The sequence below is a fragment of the Falco biarmicus genome, chromosome 7 (assembly GCF_023638135.1).
Source record: "Falco biarmicus isolate bFalBia1 chromosome 7, bFalBia1.pri, whole genome shotgun sequence".
Lineage (NCBI taxonomy): Eukaryota > Metazoa > Chordata > Aves > Falconiformes > Falconidae > Falco > Falco biarmicus.
In genome coordinates this window covers 50613221-50640335 of record NC_079294.1, presented here as the reverse complement: position 1 = coordinate 50640335, position 27115 = coordinate 50613221, and the positions used below count along the sequence as shown (strand labels likewise).

General features: G+C 42.0%; 2 protein-coding genes across 7 annotated transcripts in view; one reads left to right on the top strand and one right to left on the bottom strand.

Annotated features, from left to right (window-relative positions):
* Positions 1 to 7200: 7200 nt before the first annotated feature.
* On the top strand, positions 7201 to 20567 carry IDH3A (isocitrate dehydrogenase (NAD(+)) 3 catalytic subunit alpha). Its single transcript, XM_056346442.1, has 11 exons — positions 7201 to 7337; positions 8885 to 8947; positions 10756 to 10839; positions 12194 to 12308; positions 12819 to 13006; positions 13262 to 13395; positions 14054 to 14156; positions 14235 to 14299; positions 16315 to 16399; positions 16900 to 17052; positions 18929 to 20567. The coding sequence occupies exons 1-11, from the start codon at positions 7311 to 7313 to the stop codon at positions 19010 to 19012; spliced, it is 1101 nt and encodes a 366-aa protein (XP_056202417.1). The 5' UTR covers positions 7201 to 7310; the 3' UTR covers positions 19013 to 20567.
* Positions 20568 to 20693: 126 nt separating this feature from the next.
* Positions 20694 to 27115, bottom strand: part of ACSBG1 (acyl-CoA synthetase bubblegum family member 1) — a 37508-nt gene continuing 31086 nt past the window's right edge. For all 6 annotated transcript variants that reach the window (XM_056346436.1, XM_056346437.1, XM_056346440.1 and 3 more), the window contains 3 exons: positions 24346 to 24485; positions 23064 to 23310; positions 20694 to 21752 (listed from right to left, as the gene is read on the bottom strand). In XM_056346436.1, coding sequence (XP_056202411.1) covers positions 21676 to 21752; positions 23064 to 23310; positions 24346 to 24485 — 464 coding nt within the window. In that variant the 3' untranslated portion in view covers positions 20694 to 21675. The remainder of the gene's footprint in view (positions 21753 to 23063; positions 23311 to 24345; positions 24486 to 27115) is intronic.

The following is a 27115-nucleotide window of genomic DNA, read 5'->3' as shown; positions in this document are numbered from 1 at the left end:
GTGTCGCTCGCTGGCGCCGCCGTGCTGCACCCGGGCGCATCGGCCCCCGCCGGCGGGGGCGGGCAGGGCCCCGGGACCCGCAGGTAGGGCACCCTCCCCGCAGGTAGGGCCCCTCCCCAACACCCCTCCCCGCAGGTAGGGCACACCCCCCCCCAGGAACACACACACAGGCAGCCCCCCGCCCCCCCCCCCCCGGTAGCCCACCCCGCGGGCAGGGCGCCCCCCGGCGGCGCTGCGAGCTGCCCCGCACCGCGCGGCCATGGGCAGCCGCGGAGGGCGCCCCCCCCCCCGCAGCACCCCCAGCTGTGCGGGGGCCCCCAGCCGACTCTGGTACCTGCCACCAGCCCTGGCTATCAAGGGTGGGAGGTGGCTAGCGGGGGTACCAGCCCCCCGGTGGCCCGGTGAACGCGAGCGTGCCTGCCCACGGCAAACACACAGCGGGCAGGTCACAGCGGCTCAGGGACGCGGGTCTGCGCCTCGGGCTCCAGCAGGCGCAGCTGGAGGGGACAAAAGAGTTGGCACAGCCTAAAGCAAAGGTGGCAGGTACCACCGGAGGGCTCACCCTGCATCTGAAAGTGCTACCGCCCTACCGCCGGGGGGAAATAATAAAAAGGAAAGCATGCAAGAGATGCAGACAGACAAAATGAATAAACTCAAACAAAATCACGTTATCTAACAACTGCAGAAGGATGAGCTCTCCTAAAACTGTAGGAAGAAGGCTGGGTGCGAAAGGATGGAAACAGGGAGGGAAGACCCGTTGTAAGCTACTCGGGACTGCTCACTTCCCATCTGTGCGCATAGGAGTGGGAGAGGGTCAAATTCCCACTTTCTCTGTGTACAGCTCTGCCAACGGTCACTGTTTCCTTAGCAAGTGAGTGTGTTTAATAAAAACACCCGGAGAATTATCATGTGCTTTTTCCTATGGAATCTAATGATCCTGACCTGGCAACAGCATGGGATAATAGGAGTTCCATTTACCTTGGCATATACCAACAAGTAACAAACATCTAACAATGATACTGGAAGCAAATACACTGTATACATAGTAAAAATATCCTATGAAGTGAGTTGGATATGTAGTAAAATCATACTATGAAGTGCCAAACTGCAGACTGTTCTGAGACAACTTATTTAGATCATAACATTTAGAAATGCAGATTTGATTAGCTGCAAACCAGCACTGTTCTGAGCTACAAACCCACCAGGCATTACCCTCTATGCAAAATAAATGGCCTGGGATGAGAATGTACTCCACAAGGCTTATTAGTGATAAGCAAACATCAGAGCTTTAACAGTGAAAGAAATGGCTCCTACCATTTGAACATACTGTAACCCAGTTTCAGAATAAGAAGGAAGAAGCTAAGTAGTGAGGAGAACACAGGCTCTGAGTGACCCACCAGCAGCCCAAGGGAGCAGCAAGCTCCTGTTCAGACCGCAGCCAGGTCAATCTGCTCGGTGCATGGCCAGTGTGACCTCTGGTTCCTACCACTAGTGTTCTAGGATTTTTTCTTTTCCCCAAGGTACAGTGGCATTGGGTTCTCATTATGTTCCAAAAGACTCTCCACAAGTAAGTCAGAATGTGAAGAAAAAAACCCCTCAAATCTGTAAAATACAATATTTCTATTTATTAAAAGTGCTCTTTTAACACTTTTTTTGAATTCTTTTTTTGAATCAGAAAACAACAACCCATAAGGGCCCCTTGAGATGGAGAATTTTCACAGTTCTGAAAGTTCTTACACATCCTCAACTCTGAATGAGCTTCATAGTTCGCTTTAGTGATCACGCACGTAGTTAAGCTCATTTCGTACCTCTGATCTGGTGCTACTGAGATGCAAGAGCTAGCAGCTGTTCCCAGTTGGGCCACACCAATGTTTAAATCAAGTGATTTGCATGAAAGAGTACTCCATTCACAGACACCTCCTAATTCAAACTGCCTGTCTATGCAAATCAGATTAAATATAAATGGCCAAATTATCTTTAATGACATTATACAGAAGTGAATTTGCACCAGAGGTGGATTGCCCTCCAAACTTTTAATCTTGTGATTCGGTATACCGAATGTTATTCTTACAGTGAAAAGACTGACATCTAATTTCTTCTTTTTTCACCTGCTTTTATATTCCTGGCTGCCTGGTCCTGCTGTATCCTAGATGTCACGCTTACCAGCTAGTATCTATCTTTAGAATCAGAATAACAGCAACCAAAAGCAGAAGGGCTGCACGGGAAGCACCAGCCAGGTAGGACTGAGGTGTGGTGACTGAGCAGGCCAGAGACTCCGAGGTTCACAGACATGGTCCCGTTTATTCCTCTGGGCCTGGCTTCCCACTCTGCCACCTCTGCTTCTCGCTTGTGTATTAGAAATCCAGCGGGTTTTTTCTAATGTAGAGAAATGATGCAGGAAAACTGGTATGGTTAAAAGAGTTGATTGCTTTAAAAGAATTACAAATTCTTGCTTTAAAAAGAAAGACTCAGCTTACCAAATGAACAGAATTCACCAAGCGTATGGACAGAAAACAAATTGTTTCTTCAATCCTTCTTTCCATGCTCTGAAGAGTATTTTTATTAGTAAATAAAATTGAAGTGCACAGATTTTTAAAAAGAGGATTCAAATACTGATTATTGGGGCTTTCACTATACTAGCTAGCTCTTCTCAAGCACACTGTAGTGGCAATTATACTTCGCTGCACAATTATCTTGCTATACTAACTGGGTAGAATTTAAAGGTGGTATAACGCATAAAGTCTTGTTCACTCCCATCTGTTTGTACGTATCAAAGATCAGATAATTCCCCAGTTTGCTCTTTTTCACTTCTTTTATCTGTTTGTATTTATCTTTATTTGCCGGTGGCTGTGAAGCAATACTTACTCCCAGCACGTTACTGCAGCAGATCGATGCTGTTCTGTGTGCACAGCAGGAGCTGACCCTCACGCTATCAGTACCAGCCTTCTGTCACACCTCACTGTGTTTCCATTTCTCTAAACTGTTTGCTAAAGCAAGTGATTTTAAGCTATTAGCAACACATAGCACACCCCTTGCAATCAGCTGCAGGTCAGGTTTACCAAGGAGAGCAGTATATATACTACGGGCTTGCCGTTACACTGTCCATTGTATCAGAGAACATGGTGAGGGAGCCACTGTTCACCCACTCTAAAAGTTCAATTCATGGAGCAGAAAATACACTATCAACCGCGTACACCAGAATTGATGTGTTATAGCCAGGTGGCTGTCAGCTGCGACTGCCTCACACCCACCTACGGTTGCACTCAGCCCTGGCCGCCGGGACCTGCTCAGGGAGCAGGACAGACCATGCGGCGCTCCGAGCGCCTTCAGTGCGACACCTCCTGCTCGCAGCTCTTGCTAGCCACAGCTACCACGCCAGGCGACTGCTCTGATTAGTAGAGGTGGAAGTTTAACAACCTCCAACAGGTCATACGACCTTAAATTGCCTCTGTGAGAAGTTGACAAGGTTTAGGTATGAAAGCACTTATCCTCATCAAGGGAAGATCAGGCTACTGCAAACAGAGATCACTTTACCTGTTAACGAGAGGATCCACTATACAGTTGTAACACTCACGTTGCATGTCTGCTGCCTTCACCACTCAAGTTGGTTTGCTACAGCTTTTAGTTGGGGAAAAAAGAACCTGCAAGGCTTTATGCCCATTACACCAAGTATTCCAACAATTTCTCCCCCATGTACATGTTTCCTTGCAGATTAGCTCTTCATAAAGATTCATTGTGTTAGCAACAAAAAACCAGTTTTGATCTAGCAGGGCTGCCTGTATATTTATTCTGGTGCTACTTTCTATAAGTCATTAGGGCCCCTGCCTACTGCAACTGTACGCCAAGAACAATGACTACTGGCAATGACCACAAGGGAGAAGTTCTATCCTCCACTGACGCTGTTGAAATTCCCCCAAAGTCTTTGGGGCTTGTTTTATTTACTCAAAAGCTATTCACAATTTTGTCTGCTCACAGGTAAATGACAAATAATGTTCACCTCTTCTGTGGCACTAAGATAATTAAAACACTTGTGAGTTCCTCAAATAAAGATGCTACAGAGCTACAAAAGTTACTGTTGTAATATGCTACACCAACTGTTCCAGCTTGCCTCTGATAGTTACTTATTACTGCAAACTATAAATAAAAAATTAACCATAACAAAACAGAAAACCTGAAATAAGGGAAAATGACAGTTTGATGCTACTGCTGTGGATAGAAAAGTTGCTTTTCTGCACACAGACAAGAGGAGGATGCTTAGGCCCCACTCAATGCATCTGGAAACGCTAGCCTGTAAAAGAGCACTTCATGGGACTGAACAAACAGAAATTAAGAAAGATGCAAAGCTCACAGCCTCAAACTGATGAAAGATGCTGACTATCTAAGTTGCATTTGTTACAATGAGCAGGGACTTTCTGTAGAGTTTTTAATGCTAAAGAAGACAAACAGAAAGGAAAACCTTGTGCCAAATTTGTTTTTTATGATCTTATCTATCTAGCTTAATAAAATACGCTATCTTGGAAGATGGAGATTTCTGACTACATTTCATTAAGCCTAATTTATCCACAATAAATCAAGTAAAAACCCTTTTTTTTAAAGATGCTTTACACAAGACAACACTTTGCCTCAGAGGCAAAATAACAAAAAAAAAATAATAATGATTTCCTAAGCAGATTAAATGTAATATAATGAATTTCATAATAGGGAGTCTCAATACAGTGACCACCAGTGGAAAGAAACTACTGCTCTCTCTCTATAGGCATCTTTTTTCTAGGCAAAATAATGTTGAAAATATATGGGGAAAAAAATCATTTCTCCCTCCACTCAACCTACAATCAAAGTGTAAACCCAGAAATTACATAAGATACAGTCAAAAAACATAAGAAAACAGCATGAATCAACATAGTATAGCACATAATCAACACTAAGTGTCCTTTGGTAAGCATCATGGCAAAAGAAACAAATATAAATAAACAGGTAGAATAGAAGTATACATCTCATGGGAAGCAGTACAGTAAAAACATTAAACATTCAGCCAGTGTGTGCTGGAAACATCATAGGTCAATGTGAGATGGGAGCAAGACTCAATTTACAAAAGGGGAGGGGGTGTGCGGGGGAAGGCAAAGAACAGGACATGTAAGGTATGGAAACTAAAGATGGCACAAAAGAAGAGCCAATATGTGCAAACTATGATCAAGCTTTGAACCTAAACAACTATTTTATATAAACATTTTAAATAGATATCTGCAGGGTCAATTTGGATTTTAAAGACTAAAATGAAAAACCAGCAAAAGTTACTAGAAGAAAATCAGAACCAAAAGGATTCTGCACAGTTGCCATTAAAGACAACATCTAAGCAACTATTCTCAATTCAAAGCATTATCAAAAATAGAACAAAACATACACACAGTAGGCTGTTTCAAGAGGAAAAATTGTGAGTACCTCTGATGCCCCATCATAAAAAAGAAAAAGAGCAAGCGACCACCAGAAAATAGGGTCTACTAATGCTATATATTGTTGAATGTCAATTCTGAGGACTTCTATTCACACTTTCAAGTCAAGAGCAAATTGAACACACAGTATTAGTCCTTAGTTTTCCAGCACATACAGGACAAAGGTAAGTAAATGGAAAGGCTGCAAGTAAGCTGAGAACCCTATCGCCAAAAACTGACACCAAATTATACCAAGACAGAACCCAAATTTTTATGTTGCTGAAGGGTGAAACTAAATGTAGGTTTGGTTTTCTTTTGACTTTTGATTTCAAAGTTTCAGGATATATGACCCGTATTTTATACCACTCTGCAACCACTGAGTTTAGAAATTCAGTCTTAATTTTGTATTGGCGCCTGGAAAGTTCTGAATAAATGACTCAATAGCCGAAGTGACTGTTAAGCAGGTATTTGTTTATTCAGCACTGGGTGCGTGGGGGATCGCTCCTCCTAACACACACGCTTTGTCTCTTCACTGATTTCCACTTTATATACTTATACATACTCATTACATGTCTTTACATATTCACAAACTATCTGAGAGTGGGTGGTGCTTTGTTCAAAATAAGGGAACACCTTGGCGCTTGCACCCTGTCTCCTGGTGGTCTTCCTTGAGGGTCTTAAAGATGAAGGATCAGTCTTCCTCTATGTTGGACTTTTTACCTTGTTCCTCGAAGCACGTGCAGTGCTTCAAGGCCGTCATTCAAACCAAAAAGCAGTTCTGGACAAAAACCCAGTATACTTCCTTACCTGAACTGCAGCACTAATTGCTATTGGCTATGTCTGGTCAAGCAAGGACAAGCGTATCAAGATACATAATTTCATGAATCTGCTGCTGATGTATTGTTTCCCTCTTAACTCGTTACTTGACTTTTTCAGTATCAGTATCAAAGCTGAGGTTCTAAGCTATTGTGCAATTGTTTGACGGGAGAACAGAACAGCTGAGATAAACCGAGCGAAGAACACGGCAGGCCACGGCAGCACCGGCACTGACCACTGACGAGGCAGAGCCTGCCACGCGGTGAGAGGGCCCCGCACCGCCGCCGGCTGAGCGGGCCCTAGGGAAGGTGGTGGAGCGTCACCACCACGGGTGGGAAAAGCTGATGAAGGTCAGGGGCAGCGGTTACGCCCAGGGGCCTGAGCTCGAAGCGCCCTGGTGCCAGCTCACCACTGCCTCGTCCTGCCGACAGCGCTGAGGCAAGTACCTCAGAAATTCAGGCAAACACGAATTTTAAAGTGCCCCTAATCCAACGCCTGTGGGGGTTGGTACGTGGGGCACTGTTTTTCCCTGCTGCAAACACCGCTCACGCTTCTCCAAGGCCAACCGGTTTCTTCCTGCAAAGGGCCCGATTCTCGGAGCCGAGGCTTCATCAAACCACCAAACGCCTCGGAACCGGAGGCCGCTCCCGCCACTCCCCACTGGCACCTCCCGGGGCCTGCTGCTGGGCTCGTCGGCCCCGGCCCGCGGCGCCCCCCGCCCGCGCTCCTCGGCGCCTCAGGCCCTGCTGGGGCGGCAGCGCCTCCGCCGCCTCGCCCGGGGCGGCCGGGCCGGGCCGGGTGCACGGCGGCGCCGCGGTACCTCAGCGAGGCGGGGGCCGAGCGCGGGAGGAGGGGGCGGCCCTGCTACGGGCGGCGAGCGGCGGGAGGGGCCCGGGCACGCGGCGGCCCCTCAGCGCTGCCGCAGCCGCTGCCGCAGCGCCGGGCCCCCGGGGCGGGGCGGGGGCGGGGCCGGGGCGGGGCGTGCCGCTCCCCGCGCGCCGGTTCCGGTCTCGAGGCGGGCGCGGGCGTTCCGGGCCTGAGGGAGCCGCGGTGCCCGCGCGCATCATGGCCGCAGCTGCGTGGATGCCGACGGTAACGGAGGGGGAGGGGCGGGGGGAGCCCCTTCCCGCAGCGCTCGGCGCGGGCGGTCGCCGGGGTGACCTTGGCCGTGGCGGCGGCTCGGAGCCGCCCGCAAGGTCGCGGTGCCGCCGGGCCCGGGCAGCGCTGCCGGGCGGGCGCAGGGCCGCAGGCGGGCGGCGGGGTCTCAACCCCCGGGGGCGCTGCAGCCCGCGGCGGGGCCCGGCGGCGGCCCGGGGGGCGGCGCGGCCCGGCAGTCACCGGGCCCGCTGGGGCGCGCAGCCGGGGCCCCGGGCCCGCCGCGGGTACGTGACGGCCCGCCGGGGGGGCGCCGCTGCCACGCGAGTGCGGCGGGAGCCGCGAAGGTTAATGGATCCCGGCAGGGTCCGAAGGGGCGGGTTCGGCCGGGCCCGGCCGCTGCGGGGTGCGGGGGTGCGGGCCGGGCCCTTCCCGGGACTGTCGCACGCGGAGCCGTTACGCGGCTGGCGGCGGCAGGCCTTGCTCGCCCGATGCGGTGACCTTGTGTGGCTCACGTTGGGTCAGAAGGAACCTCACCTCCTGGCGTAAGTGCCTTGTAAACGCCTAGTAAGCCCACCTCCTGCCCGAAGTGCCCTGGCCCCCGGCACGCCTCGCCACCCGTTCGTGGCTGCGGTGCCCGGGAGCCCGGCTGGCCCCGCTGCTGCGCGGGTGGGGGCGGGGCGGGGGGCGCGGGTGCCCCGCACGCGCCCGCGGTGCCGTTGCAGCGGGGCGGGGCTGCGGGCTGAAGCCACAGAGGGCTGAGACCCCCGAGGGAGGGGAGCCGGGGGGCGGCTGCGCTCCTGCTGCCCTTTCGTGTCCGTACTGACCTCGCGGGGGTCTGCCCGTGGCGGCACGAGCGCGGGGGGAGGGGTCCCGGCTTTGGGAGCCGCAGATAGCTGGGAATATCCTCTAAGTACGCTGTGGGGACCGGTCGCTGTGACGAATTTTGTCTTTAATGTGCATTCCGTTTGGGCGTTTAAAAAACCGTCGGGCATGCAGGAGGCAACGCTGCAAAAGCTACAGAGGTGGAAGAACAAAATGCACCAGAGTTGGAGTGGAAGAAGTGGCACCAATGCAAAGAAGTTTTGGAAACATTAGCTAAAAACATGTAAAGATGCTGTCCACCCAACCCTTGGTGAAAGTGTTCGATTTTTCCCTTTGCTTTCCACGAATCTTAATCCTTTGCATATAGTCTACTTAGGAGTTACTGCATCCTTACGTCCCGTGTGCGGTGTGTAAGGACTGGGGTCACTGTGCAGTGCCTTCCCCACACCCCCGGGCAAGGCGGGGAGCGTGTGGCACGCTGCAGGGCACAGGTGGCTGGCCTGGGCTGACCTCGTGCTAAGAATATCCACATGAGGTGTCAGTACCCAGAATGTTAGAGAGCAACTTGGCAAAGCGTTACTTACTCGTTTCATTACTAGTCTAAGATAGGAAGCTTAAAGTGATATGATTTTAAAATGCAGGTTTGCTTCAATATTACTAACTTTTTTAAATCCCACTTGCATAGTAAAATAGCATCTTTTTGTTTTATATTCTTGCAGGTTTCTCGATTGTTAGGTGCTTTCAAAAACCAAAAACAGGTGACCAGAAGTTTTGGTAGTGCTGTGAGTATAATAGTACCATCTTTTTCTTTTAAGAAGTTTCTCAAGAAAGGGGTTCCAAAATTGGCTTTTGTAAGGTTGCTGTTGTTTTTACATTCTCAAAAAATAAGGCCTAAATAAGTGAACATACATGCCTTTAATGCCATGCTGCTTTTATATTGGTTTAATTGCTGTCTTCGGCAATTGCATATTAAAGCGTAAGCGATAACACAAAGGGCTGTAGCAAAAGGTAGAAGTGGCATGAATGCTTTTCACAAAATACGGACATAAGCCAGTCTTCTGCAACTCAGCTGGAAATGGGCAAATATTGGGCAAAGTTGTTGAGAACCTTCTCATTTTCTTTATTTTGCAGGCTTGCTGCCAAGATTGCACTAGATTTATTTTACTGCTGCTTTTAGAATACCTTGCATCTAAAGTTCTGCCTTTTCAATGCCCTCTTTAAAGTATTTTAGACACTGATTGTGTATTTCCTTTGTGGATGTTTTACCTTCCTTAGGTGTGTGTGTTTGCAGCGCCCACGGGCCTTTTGTTTTCTTCACTGAAGGCGGCTTTAAAAACTGCTTGGGCAGAAGCAGGGCTCAGCACCGCTGCATGCACCCTTAAGCAGGACTTAATTTTAAAGTGGAACTGTGGCTTTTAATTATAAGGTTTGTAGAACAGCAGGTAGAACAGCTAGAAAAGAAACTGAAGAGTCACTCATACAGCATAAAAAGATTTAGGTGAGGTGCGTCGGGGTCTGTTTACACCACATTACTGTTCCAGATGAAACATTCTGTGTCTCAGGTGGGGTCCTGCCATGCTGTGAAGCAACAAGAGAGCACAGAACTAACCTTGAGGCATTCCACTGGTTCTGTGCTTGCTTAACAGCAGTGTTCTGTCATCTGAAGCTCTGCCTCTTTTGTTGTGCACAGTGAATTTGCTTGGCTCAAAGTAGTTAAAAAATCAGTCAATACATATTGAAATTCTGAATATTTTGTATGGGGAAGGATAGCAGCGTATCTTGTGAGTTGCTTCTAATTGAGGTTTTGCAAATAATGCTGTATCTGAGCTGCCTTTTGTGTAGGTAATAATGAGCGCTTGCAGAACTATTTGAAATCCTTAAGTAAAACAAAAAGAGCTGGGGCATGTACGATTAGAATAGTGATCATAATTATTTTTTTTTTAACCAAAGCAGCACACTTTCTTCCCTTGTTATTCAGTGAGCCTGGGCTATGCAATTTATTTCATCTGTTTGGTGATGATAAAAGAAAACAAGACTGAGAACATTATGGGAAGAAAAGAACTTGGTATTGTTAAAAATCAGCCTGAGATTTTTAGGAAGTCACCTGGGACGTTTAGATATGCATGAGATCTTTTTTTCTAAGGTGAATGTAGCTTTTCATAAGTTTAATCTTTTCTACCATGTGTCAGTATTACGCAGCATGTCGATACATATTGGAGACATATGGGTAACCAAGCCATAACTAGGTAATATTAGCTCCTCACCACATTTTAAGAAGAAAGCATACTGAGATCATTCATTTCAAAGAGCGCTGGGCAGGAACCTGCCTTTCAGGTTAAACCTCTGTGTTTTGAAATCTGAATGCAGGCAGATTTTTAAACAATTCTCTCAAAGTATTTGCACGCTCCCTTGGAAAGCAAGCTCGTCATTCTCACTTCTGTCCAGTACTGCTATTCTTTATAGTGAATATTTGGCAACTGAAACTTTCCGCTCTTTTCTAGTAGTTACTTGGTTCCTACAACACAAGAAAATGTTTTCTATGTAGAAAACAAACATTCATTTGTAGCAGTACTGGTATTTTTTTACCTAGGTACAAACAGTAACTTTAATCCCAGGAGATGGCATAGGACCTGAGATTTCTGCTGCTGTCATGAAGATCTTTGATGCTGCCAAAGTAAGTCATATTTGTCTTGCTGTAAGCGTTGTAAATTTAACTATAACAACAACAAGTATTAATAAATGTTTTCTCTTTAACTTCCAAAAGAGCAAGTCATGTTTAAGCTATTGAAACTTCTTAACAACAGACAGAGTCTGAAGCTTCAGCTAATAAAAGATCGGACTGTGATATCGAGGCAGGACTTGAAACTGTCAGCTGGCAGAGGAGCAGAGTTGAGAGCAAATGCCGTGTTTAATTTTTGGCAGTAGGAACTCAATATATCATGTGTAATCATCTTGTTGATGTAGCAACCCTGAGCAACTGGTAGAGGATGTTCTTTCATTCTTTATGACTTCCAGTGCAGATGAAAGTGTGTGTGAAAGGACTGGCTTATTCTTAGAAATCAAACTGCCGCACTGCCAAACACGTTCACTTAAGTGATACGAAAACTGAATATATCCAAGAACTGTTTTACTACCTGTCTGAGGAACTTCACCAGAATTTGTCAAGTTTCCTTGAAAGGAAATACAGCTCTTCAGGAAAGATGCGTGTTAAATTGTTCCATGTTAGTAACAGCACCGAGGCACGTTCCTTTTCTATGACAACTGTCTGACTTAGACGTTCTCTTTACCTATGTATGAAAATCTTACAGTAGTTTTGGTTGTTTCTGGGGAGTCAAGCAGGAGGTGTGGACGAATAAAACCTACGTTTGCGAGTGAGTGCATGTTTGCAATGCTTAATCAGATTGGTTTGTTTTAAAGGGGATTGTCTAGTATGTTATGCTTTGATTGGTTCTGTTTGCTTGTGAAAAGCCGTGTGTCTTTGCCTTTATCGTCCTTGCTGTGAGATGAGTGGGTGGCAGCCTGCCTCCACTTACAAGATGCCCATAGTGAATGCGAATTCAGAAGGCACTGTGGAACACTTGCAGGTTTTCAGTTAGATAACAGATATATTATCTGTGTTATGTACTGTCTCCCAGGCAGTACAGATGATGGGTTCTCGGCGAGTTCAGTTTTCAAATATCTTGTCTCTTGTGTACGAGGAACTCAACAGCTCTGAAGTGCTTGAAAGAAGTAGCATGTATATTGCAATTCTCACAAATTCTGTGTGTACGTTGCCTAGGGAGGCATTGTGGTATTCAAGTTTATGACGGTATGTTGCTCATAGTATTTCATTTTCACTTACCTAATCACATTTTTAAAAAATTGTTTATTTCTGAGTTCAAATATCTCATGCTTGCTTGCAGTCACCAGAGAAAAATTGTTTGGGAAAGCTTGGAAAAAAATTCCTTATGCATCTTTTTGTGAAAGGGAAGTTAAAACTTGAAGCAAAAGTCATGATGTTTAAGTTAACATAGAGTAAATGTGTTCAGGCTCCTATTCAGTGGGAAGAGAGGAATGTTACGGCTATCCAAGGACCAGGAGGGAAGTGGATGATACCTCCAGATGCCAAAGAATCCATGGATAAAAACAAAATGGGATTAAAAGGTACTTTAAGGGTTAATACAAAGATACTAAATACTGTTGGGTTTATTGTCAGTCTAATTTAAAGTCCTTCATCTGTAGCACAATAAAATGGCTAATTACAGGGGACAGCCTGTCAGGCAGTCTTCTGTGATCTTAAAACAGCCTTTCATTTCAAAGCCGTAACTCATAGATCTAGGAAATGCATTAAAGGCAGGTATTACGCCATACCGACCTTTGGGCTGTGCAGAATGCATTTCTAATACTGTCGCTACACAATAGTATGCGATAACTAGGTTCCTAATGAATAGTATCTCTGTAAGAGTTGTAGTTTGGCCTTTTAACAGCTGATCAGCATCACTTAATAGCACAGAGAATTCCCGTGGCGTTTCAGCATAAGGGTTGAATAGGAATTTGGAGAGTCGCTGTCAGGAGTACCACTTTACCTAGGGTTGCAACTCTAAAATTCATGGTGGGGGTTATCTTCTTACTCATTCTTAACAATTTTCTTTCTTTTTTTTTTTTTTTCTTCAGGGCCTCTAAAGACCCCAATTGCTGCAGGGCATCCATCAATGAATCTGCTTCTGCGTAAAACCTTTGACCTTTATGCAAACGTACGTCCCTGCGTTTCAATTGAAGGGTACAAAACCCCATATACAGACGTGAACATCGTCACAATCAGAGAGAACACAGAAGGCGAATACAGTGGAATTGAGCATGTGGTATGTTGCTGGAACTGTTGGGTTTCTGGCAGGTTTTCTGTGTTTCATGAATGGTAACTTTGCCCGTCTCAGTGGCGTAGTACTAAGAGGTTGGGTGGTGTTTTTTGTTTGCTACCCATAAAATAGTTATTTTATTGTGAAATGCATTGTTGAGACTGCCTCACTCAGAATTCTACTACTTTGTCCCAAACATTCGTACTACCGACTTGAAAAACAAGCTTAGGTTTTACTAATAATGCAACTACTGTCTTTCAGATTGTTGAAGGTGTTGTGCAAAGTATCAAGCTGATCACAGAAGCAGCTAGCAAGCGTATTGCAGAATTTGCTTTTGAGTACGCCAGAAATAATCAGAGAAGCCATGTTACTGCTGTGCACAAGGCAAATATTATGTACGTTGACGCTTTTGAGGAGAACAACAAATTTAATTATAAATAACTTTTTAAATATTCCTTAAGTGTATAACTTCTGTTGATGCTACTGGGAGTAAGTAAAATGGGAGATTAGTAAAGTAGACTCCTCCTAAGTAAAATGGACAATACTGACCCAGTATTGATAGGGATATAATAATTACATACTAATGTTTTTATTACTAAGTTTGTAGTAATCCTTTGACTTTCCTTGCAAAGCTCTTATTATAAACGTAGTCTTAAACTAGGAAAATGTATTTAAAAACTGAGGGTGAAAATGGCTAGTGTCTTTTCCAGCTTCCAAGCCACTTTATATTGAACTGAGTCATAACATGTGTGATATTACCTGACATCACCTGTAAGCCTTTAGTAAATGAATACGAGTCATTCTGAGAATTAATATATGTCTGTTAAACTACTGATACAAAAATATTTTAGGAGGAAATGTAAAAGGCATAACTTCTCTGATTGTAATATATTTTAAATATTGTTTGTATTTAACATAAGGGATGATGAGTCACAAATTAAGTTTCTGCACTCTTCATATTTTTATTTAATCTTGTGTTGCGTGCAGTTTTCTTTATCTTCAGTACTGCTTGCTTACAGTAACTGCAGTATTCTTTCGCTTATTTAATTGCAGGAGAATGTCTGATGGGCTTTTCTTGAGAAAATGCAGGGAGGCAGCAGAAAACTGTAAAGATATTAAATTTAATGAAATGTATCTGGATACTGTGTGCCTGAATGTGAGTATTTATATGTTTTAATTGTGGTTATTTTTTAGTTTAAATTCTTAACCTTAATGAGAATATACTTCTTTCTAGATGGTTCAAGATCCGTCACAATTTGATGTGCTTGTTATGCCGAACTTGTATGGTGACATCCTCAGGTATGGAGGTTTTAATTTAAACTAACCCAACATGTAAAATACTGTTAACATTCCAGACAGTTATTCAGGTTATACACAGCCAGATGGGTGATGATTTTCTGCATTCAGAATTTAAAACTTTATAAATTAGACTTTAAATGGGAAGAAAGGATGACATTGTTACCCTGCAATTATTAGTACATTGTTGGGAGGGGCTATATGATGAGAATGTGCTTCTTATTTTAAAAAAAAAAAAGTTTCTGCTTATGGAGGCTATGAATATTGTTCAGGTGGGGCAGAAGAGCTATTTCTCCAAATATGTGAAGAATTTAATGGCTTAAATTGTAATAAAGAATGCTTAGTTAGATATTGGAGAAAAAAAAATCTAATCTTAGCAGTGAAATGATTGTGCAAGATAACTGTAGGACCATGATGTTTACAGCAAGCTAGCCTTACAGTTAAATGGGTCTGCAGAGTCACTGAAGAATGACACAGGTGGCCTCTTAGTATCCTACCAGTGCTTGTTTTATGTATTGTATTTTTTCCCTCATCTTCAAATTAAATTTCATATTTGAGTAACATTAATACTAGAGGTTCTTGATGGCAAAATCCATCAGCACACATTTTCCATTCTGTAAAATGTTTAGGTAGAGTAAATTTAATTTTACACGCAGTATTTAGTTATCTTAATGCGAACCTGTAAGTGTGAAAAAAACACTGCTTCTCCTTGCACTTCTAAGGAGAGGTTGAGAAAACAGCCTGAATCAGAATATATTTCGAAGTTCAATGACTGTTTAAATCTTAGAATCCATCTCCTGGCTTTGTACAGATAATAAATGTAAAGGTAGCGCATGTGTAAGAAGAAATGCTTGTTGAGCTTCTCTTAAAATTGCACCGTCTATGGTGAGGCTCTTGGTCTCTAAGAAAAACTAGACTCCAGCTAATGCTTCTTGCTTTCAGAGTTGGTAGAGGAGTCTGTAGGGCCCTCGCAGCAGCTGTTAGGTTGTTAACTAAAAGAGATTTTTGAAGTGTGAACATAATGCCTACCAGGTCTCTTGGACTGAATAGGCACAGAAGGAAATCCCTTACCTTGAACCATTGAATACCTACAGCGACAAATGTAGACTGTATCCACTTTCCCCCCCCCAGACTCTATACAACCAAAGCTAATCAGTTTATTTTAGCTTAAACCTAAATACTGTTCTGCAAGGTCATCCAAACTTTTCTACTTGTTAGTCCTTGATTAGCTAAGTTGTAGCAACGAAACAGTACACTAAAATATCAGAGTTTTAAGAGCCTTGTTTATCGGTACGTTCAGCTTTGAGGGTACAGCGATGACGATAGGCACAGTTGGTTTGTCCTTCCCCGTGTTAATTTTGGGGGAAAACAAATGCAAATTGTTTATGTTTGATGATCTGCTAATGTCAGACTTGTGACTTGTGGGCTGTTCAGTAGAGAGGGGGAAAGCTAGTCTAGTGTCACTTGGAACATGTTCCTTAAGCTACATGCAATAAACATTACAACTACTAGTCATGTACCTGAGCAAAATCTTCCATGCTTTTTAGAAGGACTTCACATAAGAAAAGTAGTTCTGTGGCCTCTTTGGAGGAAATTAAGACTTGGGAATAGTTACAGGGAACTGTACATTACAGTTTTTGCTAGTTTTTGAGACTTTTGACAATACACATACTCTGTGCTTTGAGTACTTTTTGTCTTAATCTTAAAGACAACCTTTTGTCTTTGAGTGCCTGTGTCTTAATCAGCTTTATTGTAGTATTTGGAATTTCCTTTTGATTTTCCTTTATTAAATTGTCTTCTACTAGTAGTTCTACAAAGTTTCAATTGTTCTAGTGGAGTACAAGTGGCTAACAGCACCTGCTCTTTCCCAATATTATTCTCAGACTGTATGGGTATATAAAATAAGTTACTGTTGCCATAAAATGAGAAACAAAAATATTGTATACCTTGCAGAGAGGCAACTGTATATGGAAAAACTTGTGGGTTTTTCTGTTTGATGGTGTTCATTTTTTTTCCAGTGACTTGTGTGCTGGCCTAATTGGGGGTCTTGGAGTAACGCCAAGTGGAAATATTGGTGCTAACGGAGTTGCAATTTTTGAATCGGTATGTCGTCTTATGTGAGGTATAGTAGTAATAACTACTTTGCCTGAACCTGAGAATGTAAGACTTTCCCATGACATATGATGTGGCTGTCATTTAACGAAGTTCTCCGTAAAACTGTTGTGGTTTGTTTTTTTTTACTGTGAAGACACTGAAGCTTTACCCAGAGAGACTAGTTGAACATAGTTTTTCGCATGTCCTTTTACTGACGCTTTTATTCCCCTCATTTTCATAAGAGAAATACCCTCTGTGAAATAGAACTTGAGGTGCATAACGGAGATACTAGGTGACCTAGTTCCCACTTTCTGATGCCTTTGAACTGAACTGGTCTGGCATTTCCCGTCTCCTTTCCACTAACTGTATTACAGTAGTGCAGGAACTCCTATTTTAACATGCTTGTGCGTGAGGAGTACGTTTCAAGTTACTTACGTGCACTTGAATTGCCTAGGACATTTTAGTCAGCATATTGACATGGTAACAGGTAGATTCTCTTTCATTTCTAGGTTCATGGAACGGCACCAGACATTGCAGGAAAAGACTTGGCAAATCCAACTGCCCTTCTTCTGAGTGCTGTAATGATGTTGCGTCACATGGGACTACACAAACATGCCACAAAAATTGAGACCGCTTGCTTTGATACAATCAAAGATGGAAAGGTAATATGAGGGTGTGCAAATAAACGCAGTGAGTTAAAATCATGTCCTATCGCAGCAAAAATTAACTTAGAACATTAACACCAGAACAGTGGATGACCTGCTGTGCTGGCCTGACGCATGAGCAGTGCCACTGTCCTCTGATAGCAATTACATTATCTTTGGTGGTATTAGATCTGCCCAGCTCAGTACTAAGGACAGCCTGTGGCATTTGTTGTGTCTCAGTAATGCTCGTCTTACATTTCCACAGCTTTGTTAATTCTAAAAGCTAGAACCGGACGTCTTTTTCATGAAGGGGATTAGAGGATACAAAGCATATGTATTTACATCTGGATCCTGAAGTGAAGGACGCTTACTTGCCTTTCACAGGCTTAATCATCCACTTTGTTTATAGCATTTCAGTCCTAACTTTAATACTTCTGCTCCTGTTTTTTCAGGTTGGTTATTTTCTTTTTTTCCTCCTAACTACTTTCACTCCTTTTTGGACTACAAAAGAATTGGTTTTATCCAGCGTTTACTTTTTTCCTCTAAGATTTTATGTGATTTCTCCTTGGCAGTAAGCGGTTCCAGATTCAAGACCCAAATGGGATATTCTCGGGGGCTTACACTCTGAAGCCTGACTTGAATTTCTGCTCCTAATGTTACTGGTTCACTCAGCTCCTTTGACATCCACCTTTTCAAAACATAACTGGAAAGGTCCTGAAGATTGCATAGCAGTTAGCTGTACTGGTTCAGTTATCTTGAGCAGGAGCGTAAGAAGCTGCTTTGTAATTAAAAGTAACAAGCATGCTTAAACAAAAAGCTGTCATCATTTCATAAGTGGTCTGTTTGCAGCTATCTTACTGTGTGTAGGAGCCAGTTAAAAATAATCTAAACTTACAAGTGAATAAAGAGGTGCTCCTGTAAAGTTTTCCTGGAATTGAAATCCTCCATCTTCAGGTCAGTAATTTTATGAAGATAACATAGTGCAAGTTTTGTGACACGGCTACTTGTTTACTAGTTACTTACAGCGTTGTGATTGTATGCTGATAATGGAGAGAATATTTCTCAATTCAAAAAAGCATAATGCAGTTAAAATTACAAGATCCTAAAATAGTAACCTTGATTGCCTCTCCTGCTTGCTCTTTCTCCCTTTCCTCGCTTCCCCCACCCCTGCCATTTAATTAAGATCTCTCTATGTGTCATGAAAGGGAAAAACTAATGTTTTTTTTAAAATTACCTCCTAGACTGCTTTATTTTAGCTAGGCTGGACAAGCAGTGTTGCCCACTTACTTTTTTTATTTTACTGTCTTCATGCTGCCAAACAGGACTTGTATCTGATGAAAAAGTTTTAACTCTGCATTTTTCCATCTCTTAACTAAACTAAGCAAACTTAAAGAACTGTTAACATGCAGCATTAAGAGCTATGCGTGCTTTTCCTGTGTGGGTTTCCTTTTAAAAAAAACAAAACCAAACCCCCAAAACCTTACGGAATTACTCTCAATTAGTTGCCTCTGCGTGCATCATACATGGATTTTACTTCCAAAGCACAGACTTCTTATTGAAAACTTATACTTCACAGGTAGTTACACCATCAAGTGGCCAAGGGAATTTGCAGAGCTTTGGCCAAACATGCCTTCCTGTAGTTAAGATAAAATCATGTTGAAATCTGCTAACACAATACTTAATGTTCATACTCGGATTTTCTCTACCTGTTCAGTCTGCATAGACCTTACTGAGGAGGGCTCTATGGGAAGTGGAAAAACTCAAACCCGATGTATTCCTTCTCACCCCTATTTAGTTTCCATACACAACATGTAAGAAGAATATACAGAATTGTTCAGAAACGAGACTAGCCCTGTAAAGCATTTTAGTAATACTATTTTTTTTTTTCTTTTAGGTCTTGACCAAAGATTTGGGAGGTAGCGCCAAGTGTTCGGAATTCACAGAGGAGATCTGCCGCAGAGTACAGGACACAGACTAAACTTTTCTTGTGCTACTTGTAAGAACTCCGAAAGGATGGATCACACAAAGTACACTGTATGTAACCTGACATCCATATGCATATAGTTTGCTTGTCTCTTCAGAGAGCAAACTTTTTAGTTAGGGCCTCTCCATTAATAAATTTAGTCCAAATGGCTACAAATGATGCTTGTGCCTGCTCTCAGTGGACTTTTAAAGTGCTTATTTATTTTTTTTTTCTATCTGGTGAATATTTTTATGTAAGTGAATTCTTCTATTGCCACTGTAACTGTCTACCATTTTCCATTTCAACTAGAGGTTTTTACTTTCCACAAAGAAAAATTATGCAAATAAACCAGTAACAGAGTTGGTGAAATGTAAAAGCACCTTAATGGTTAAAACCTACTTTATTGATCTCACTGAAATTCAAAAGATAGGTTTTCAGCCTAACAATAGCACAAGATGACCTTCATAAACAGAAACGGGTATAAAATAACTTAAAATAGCAATTTCATGTTAAAAACTATGAAAAAACCACTTTCGATACTCTGGTGATTCATGAAATACATCCTTGCCCTCCAAGGGCATGAATAAAGAAATAAAAAATTCTAGATATTTATCTATTTGTGTATTTTTAAAAAGTCCACAAAGAATTAACCAGCAAGGGGGTGAGAGTTAATGTTGAAAGTAATTTTCCAAACCTGTATACCAAAATAATTCTTACAAGTTTTCCTTTCTGAAACACACTTTACAACAGAGTTCTAATGAGAGTAAATCACACAAAATTAATTCTGCCGTATATTGAGGGGAAAGTATTAACTTTGCAAATTTATACTAAATATTTCATGACTTCTGCTAGAATGCTTTTTGTGCTGTACTTTTATGCACAGTGTTCAGTGTGTCTTACTGTATCGACTAGTAATTTTATTCTAGAAACTCTGAATGTAAGGGACTAGTCCTGAACGGATTAAGACAGATTGAAGGTTTGGCTCTGGTGCCGACGTTCCAGAAATACATTTCATCCCTATTCAAGGGGATCTGAGACTAATTTTTCCCTGCTTGCTAAGCTCAATGGGTGTAAAAGCAGGTCTCTTTCCTTCCCTTCATCGCATACAGATCATGTGAGCCATTCTGATCTGTGTGTCTTAAGGTATGCTTCCATCAGCATACCCTACAAGAGAATGTGTATTTTAAAACTCATGACTGTAGCACAGGATTATGCCTCCTGCCAGAACCAGGCTTCTTAATGCTCCATTCTATTAATAGATACTACTCCTCTTCGTGACTTTCTATTAAGATTGTTGAGGCTGGTTGTTTCAGAAGTAAAATCAATTTTGAGTAACAGCTTCCAGTGCCACTCTAAAGTAAGCATCCCAGCTTTTTTATACGGTCTAACAACATGTTGGAGGAGGGACAGTGAGCTTTACTCCTCACGCACTCTGCTTTTGGTAAATAGGGCAACGTTTCTTTCCGTGTTTTACAAGCTGCTGCTTCCTTGTTTCTTAGATTAATATTGTTGAAGAACTTCTGAATTACCATTGCGCACAAAATGGGGAAAAATAAACTTTTCAAAGTCCTGTTGCTTGTTTTGTTTTTTTTTAATCCTAGGCTGCTGTCATCTTTTGTGTATTGAGCTGATTTTTGGTACTTGCAACAAATCTTAAGTCTGTAAAATGCGTTAAGACTGGTAATGGAAATTTTCATGGAAACAACATCCAGTCCTGCATGAGTTTTTTGATAGAGAACAGTGGCTGGAGCCTGCCTGGCTATTGTAACTCGCCAACCACAAACACTTTAGACCACTTTCTGTCACGTATGTCCTTCACATAATGATTAATTTTTCCATATGGGGAAGACCTGCAGCTCACGTCGGTCAGAACTGGTACAACCTGAATACTGAAACATGCAAACAAACGTTACTTCTAAACTCTTTTGCTTAAAAGTGCTGTAAACAATTTTAAAGATGTTTCTGTTCTGAGAGCGCTTTAATGTGAGAGCTACATTATGTCTTCCAGTCTTAATGAACTATTCCCCCACCTTTTTTGATTATTTGTTTTTAGGAGCAATCAACATGGATTTAAGAAATTATGAGCTGCTGTTTTCACAAAAGTCTGAATTCTAGCCACTGTAAAAACAGAAGAGGAGTGTCTTTAGATTGTGAAATTTGTTAGTGAACAAGAAGAAACTCTTCCCTGGGAGAGGAAGAAAACCAGCCCTTTTGTGTTAGTTTTTTTTTTTTAAATAATTATTATTGGAGTGGTGTCAGTTTCACTAAGCAGTACTGCTAACTACTGATCTACCAAAATATATCATGAGCTACAGGCACCGTCCTGTAGAAGAAACAACAACAAAAAAGATAGCTATACAAAAAAATTTTCTGTGTTTCAGTTTAGAAGAATTAATTTGTTATACCTGCTTTATGCAACACAAAAGAATGTTTTTAATCTTAATCATGAAGGTCATAAAGTAAAAACAGTATTAGAAAATGGACACGCTGCATAGATGCTTCTGTAAAAAGGACAAACCATCAGGTGAGTATCAGGAACAACTAAATTGACACAGCAGTTTTCTAGTGGTTCAGTTCAATAGACTACACAATCAAAACGAGCATAAATCTTCATTAATGCTTTGATTAGGAAATAGGTTTTTTAGCTCACAGGTCTTAATACTTGAACAAAAGACTTCTTACTCTTCATAGAAGGAGTCTACTTCACTTCTGTATTTCTCAAGCACAGTGAGCCGTTTTAGCTTCATTGTTGGACCTTAAAAGAGAGAGGGAGTCACAAAAACAGAAATAGGAACAAAAATTCCTACTCGGTTTGAGCTTTGATTCTTAAGATTTTCTATTGAAGAGCTTGTTTGGAAGAACTTCTCTCACTCAGTGTAGAAACCTGCTAAAAGTGAGAAGCAAGCATGGTATGTAAAGTTGCCTCCACATAAGCAAGAGGACTTCAAAGGGAGCTGCAGGTAAGAGGGTGATGACCTACTACTACTTGTATTTTCATTAAAAATAATTAAAAGGATGATGGTTTTGAAAGCTTTTAAACAATTCCCAGTTTATTCAAAGAGCCTGGTAATGTGCTTGGGGCTCTGTGGGCAGGCTTTCACTTTCACTCACTGTCTTGCAGCTTTTTTTTTTTTTAAAACAAGAAATTTTCAATATTGTAGTCAACCAGCTCAGTATTAGATCAAACTCGAAATTTAGACAAAGTATGTGTGTATATATATATATATATATATATAAATAACAGAAAAACAAGAAAGAATTTGAAAAATAGATGTCACAAATAGTTAACAAAACATGGCCTTGGGAAAGGAATGGATACCATAGATATGTCAGGGTGGGTCATTAGAAGATAAGTTCGGGAGAGACAAATGGTTTATGAGACCAAACAGAAAATTGCTTGAGCTATATGTGAACTACCCTAATCGGCACACTAAAAGATCCACCCTCAAGCAAAGAGAGCCTCCTACTTGTTCAAAGCCCCCTCCCCACAGAAAGGTGAGAAAAAAAAAAAAAAAAGTACATTGTGGTGAGAAAAAAAAAAGTACATTGTACCTTTAAATGGAGACCAGGCCGGTAAGAACCAGCGAGAACTAGCTGTGAGGGAACCTAATTGTGAGCAGTTTTACCAGGCTGAAGAGGCGTGCTGCCTGGGTGGGCTGCCACCTAGCACCCATCTCCGCGCCGCCATGCAATAAAGGCTGTCTTGGCTCTGTGCGTGAGACTGGCTCTCTGCACCTGGGGTAATGAGCCCCATTTGTAAGACAGCGTTATTACTGGAGATAACCAATACCATAATGCACAAGGAATTAACCAGAATTGATTATTTAATTGCCCAAACAATCTGAAATTTAACCAGAGCTGTACTTGTAAATGAACACAGACTGATACATACATACACAGCAAACCCTCTGATTTTTCTGTGCGTTAACATATACTGCCTAACGGGTTTTTTCCTTCCCCTCCAGCAGTGGTACCCAGCATTTGACATACAAAACTGTATTTGAATACTCTTAGATCAGCAGCCTCTTTACTCTCTGTATACCTCAATATAAATAGTAAATCTTACCTAGTTCTCCCCCAGAAATGGAAAAATCTCTCGGCAGGACTATCCATTTTTGAATACAATGCACCCTGTTGGTAGCGTTCATGTTGACTTTGTTGATTCCCTCCTGAATGGCCTGGTAGATCGCCTGGTCTCTTGTAGCTACAATCTCCGATACTTTGGTGGCTTTACTCCCAGTCTTCTGGCAGAAGTCTCTAGCTTGCTCAGTGAGAATGTCAGTAGGATCGGATGTATCTGGGTCCAGCACACTCTAAAATACCAGATGAAGTGAATCATCAATTGCTCGCTCTTACAAGGCAGGGAATGTTTTTCTGATCAGGTCGTCCCTGACTAGTAAGAATCAAGAAGGCTCAGCATCAACACCCAAACATTTTATAAGCCTTAAAAAGCAGAAGCACCTGCGGATGACAGTGCTTTTCTTCCCACTTGGCTACCAAATGCAAATGCTTTTGGCTTATATACAAATGACGTGAACAGACTTAAAATACGTCAATGAATTAGGCACTGAAGTCCATCTATAGACCCTGAATTTCTACCATAACTACTCCAATGTTACAGGGGAACATTTAGCTCATCATTACATTGAATCACTGTGGTGTAACTTAAACCAACTTGAGATAAAAACATTCTTTGAAGTTAAGAGTTCTTAAATTAGCGTTTCTATCATATCCCTAGATAGGGAGTATCAGTCACAGAGGGAAACAACTTGAGAAAAACAAAAGGGTTGTTCATTACGTATGTGCCCAGAACATAAATTACAAATGTTTTAGAAAAAAGTGATTTCTCAATTGTAGTGTATTCCACACCAAAGTATTCATTATTTTGTTCTACAGTCATCATTCTTGTGTCATACGAAGAGAACAAATTGTAGAGAAATGCTTCGGTTGGAAAGCCTGTTTCTGTTGGAAAGTTTCTGTTAGAAACTGGTTTTGCCCATAACAAAACCATTTGCTGACTTTGCTCATCTGTAAGAATAAAAGCTATTATTGTGCTCCTTTACAAAGACTTCTCAGTCTTTCAACATTTCTTAATTTAAAAATTGCATTTAAAAAATAATAGGTCTTATTATATGCATAGGAAAAACAGCAGTAAACATGTAGATGTTTAGCAGATCATCTAACCATAACAATTTTAGACCCATCAGGATTCAGTCTGTAGTTGCTACACATTTTTTGCCCACTAACATCCTCCTAGCTAATTTTGCGTCTTTTTAAAAACAGCTCAAAATTCTTGTGTTAGGTTTGGGCGTCTGATTTCACTGCAGTCGATATTAAAACTGGTTTACCTTTAGGGTCAGCAACATTGACAAAAACTTCTTTTTATCTCCAATCACCATAGCATTACTAACAATTGGGAGCTCTTTTTTAACGGCATCTTCAATTGGAATTGGAGGCACGTTTTCACCTCCAGCTGTAATAATCAAATCTAGGCACAAAAAACCAAAGGCTGTTAGTTGAATTCAAATAAATTCTGAAGATCAGGTTAATGTCTGGATCAACACGCTTTTTATTCTGACATAAAGAATGAGGGATTTTTTTTCAAAGATGTGTTCAAAGAGAACAAAACCCCTATACATTAATTCAAAAAAAGAAATGCTAATATTCTTCGAATACGTGCTCAGGCTCTCAGCTCTCCCTCGGTATAACACACTCGCTCCAGGTAATTTTTACATAATCCAGTAGCAGGTCAGTTGTTCTCAAGACACTGTTGCATTATCTGGAAATTCCCTGTGAGCATTCGTCTCTTCCAAACTAGCCTAGGATTCACTCTACTTCACTGGTACCTCGCCAAGAAGCAAGTTCATTGTTATCATGATTAAAATCGATTCTTAACGCCACCAAGAGGGGTCAGACAAAAGTAAGTTACTGCTGCAGGAAGGCACCGTAACAGCAACATGGAAAGAAAGGAGAGGCGAGTGCAGGAGAGCTCAGGAGAGGAGGTTTGCAGTGGAGCAGTGATTCCTGCCCTGTTTCCACACCAGGGGAACGACCAGCTGGAATCTTTGTTCTTTTTAACAAACTACAGAAGTGATACCTTATTCTGTTGAAAAAGGCAAGTGCATTTTTATTTGAATGTATTCGTTCTAAAGTACAATACATATATTCATTGGAATTATTACAAATTTGAGTGTTATCTAAGTAAATTCCAACTCTTTGCTTTCATTACAGTGGTGACTTCTCACTGTCCTTGCAGCATGTCAGAACATGCTTCAACAAATGATGCACACAATCACACCGTCCTTTGTGCACTAACAGCTAACGGCATGTGTTAAGGATCGGGTTGGTACCCAGTTCCCCGTCAGTGATAAACTTCAAGAATTTAGATGCAATCAAGGGAATACAGCGCCCTTTCGGTGTTCACAGGTTTGGGAAATATGATAAGATATAACTTCCAGTCTATATTCAACCTTCTGGTATGGAATAGGCATTGATCTCGTAACTATAGAAGTTATTTATCTCCCTAGTCAACGCACTGCACACATCTGAGGAAGAACAAGTGGTGTTTATAGAATGAAAGGCTTCTGTCAAACCCAAGATAAATACCAAAGTTAGTTGTATATCCAGACTTGCCTGGGTCTATTTTCTCTTTTCATTCCACCTTCCTTTTGCCTTAGTCCTGTCTTTGTCTTCGATCCTCTACCAATCTCTCTGGTACTTAGGTGGTCTTTTTTGTTGTTGTTGGTTTTGGTTTTTTGAGATGTCAGCTTTTTCCCAGCTGATCCAGACAACTAATAACGGTAACAACTTTTTCCACACCTCTATATACTCCCTTGTATGGACTTCTCTAGCTCCGTCTTTGTGCTTTGCAGCTAATCCACCCTAAAACTCCTAAGAGCACAAACCAACGGACGAAGTCCTGCTTCGGTCACTAAAAGCAAAGCTTCTTTACTATGTTCTGTTAGGTGTTACCTTATTTGGACTTGGAATTAAAACTTTAATGAAAGAGGATTTGCAGGTATTTTATCCCAGACGGTCTACCTATTCTGTAATTTAGAGTAATTGTTATTAGTTCAGCAGTCAAGGAAGATGTAAGTGAAGCACAAACGTTATGATGGAATGAGACGGAGTTGCTAACTGCTGTGCTAAAGGAAAATGAATCAGATAAGAGAGCAAGTTAAATATCAAGGTATCTGCGTTTGGTGCAGCCTATTAATAGTATCTGCTTAAGTCCTGATTCCTGACAGGACACTGTGCCATCCCCTGACAAATTCACCCATCCAGGTCATCTCCCTAGTGATTCATCATATAGTCGAAGATGATAGTTACTCAATTTTTAAATCTTCAGTTACATCTCAGCTGTGACCAATCCTGCTCTCTGAATATGTATCGTGACCAGTCTCACTCTTGCAAGGCTTCCAGCTATGTACCGTAATAATACTGAGGTTTATTGCTTTATCTCTAACTTTCCCTCCTGCTCTCAGGCTTCACCACTAGTCCCTGCAAGCATCACATCAGGCATCAGAGGAGCTTGGCACAGACCCATCTCAATAACTTCTGTATCATAGAGGGGCATCTCTCATTGATACAAGAGCTATTTTCTTTTTTTAAGAAAAAAGAGGGGGGGGGAAAGAAATATGTAAATATATTTTTATATAATATATATTTAAAAATAAAATAAATAAATAAAAAAGGAAAGAATTTGAAAAACAGAGGATATTTGCTAATCCTTACAATTACCAGAACATGGCCTTGGGAGAAGGAGCAGACACCATAAATACCTCCAGCTAAGAGGTAACAAGATAAGCTCAAGGAGAACCAGATGGTTAATGCACCAAACAGAAAATTGTTTGAACTATGTGTGACTTATCCTATTCACCACACTAAAAGATCCACCCTTGAGCAGAGAGCCCCTGCTAACAAAGCCCCCTCCCCACAGAACATGCAGGGTGAAGCTGTACCTTTAGATGGAGATGAGGTTCATAAGAACCAGTGAGAATTAGGTGTGATTAAACCTAATTGTAGTTCAAAGTGTACAAAATGTTTTACCATGTGTTAAGATTTGTGGATTTACGACCCAGCAGCCATCCCTGCGGAGACACACTCCGCAGTAACATC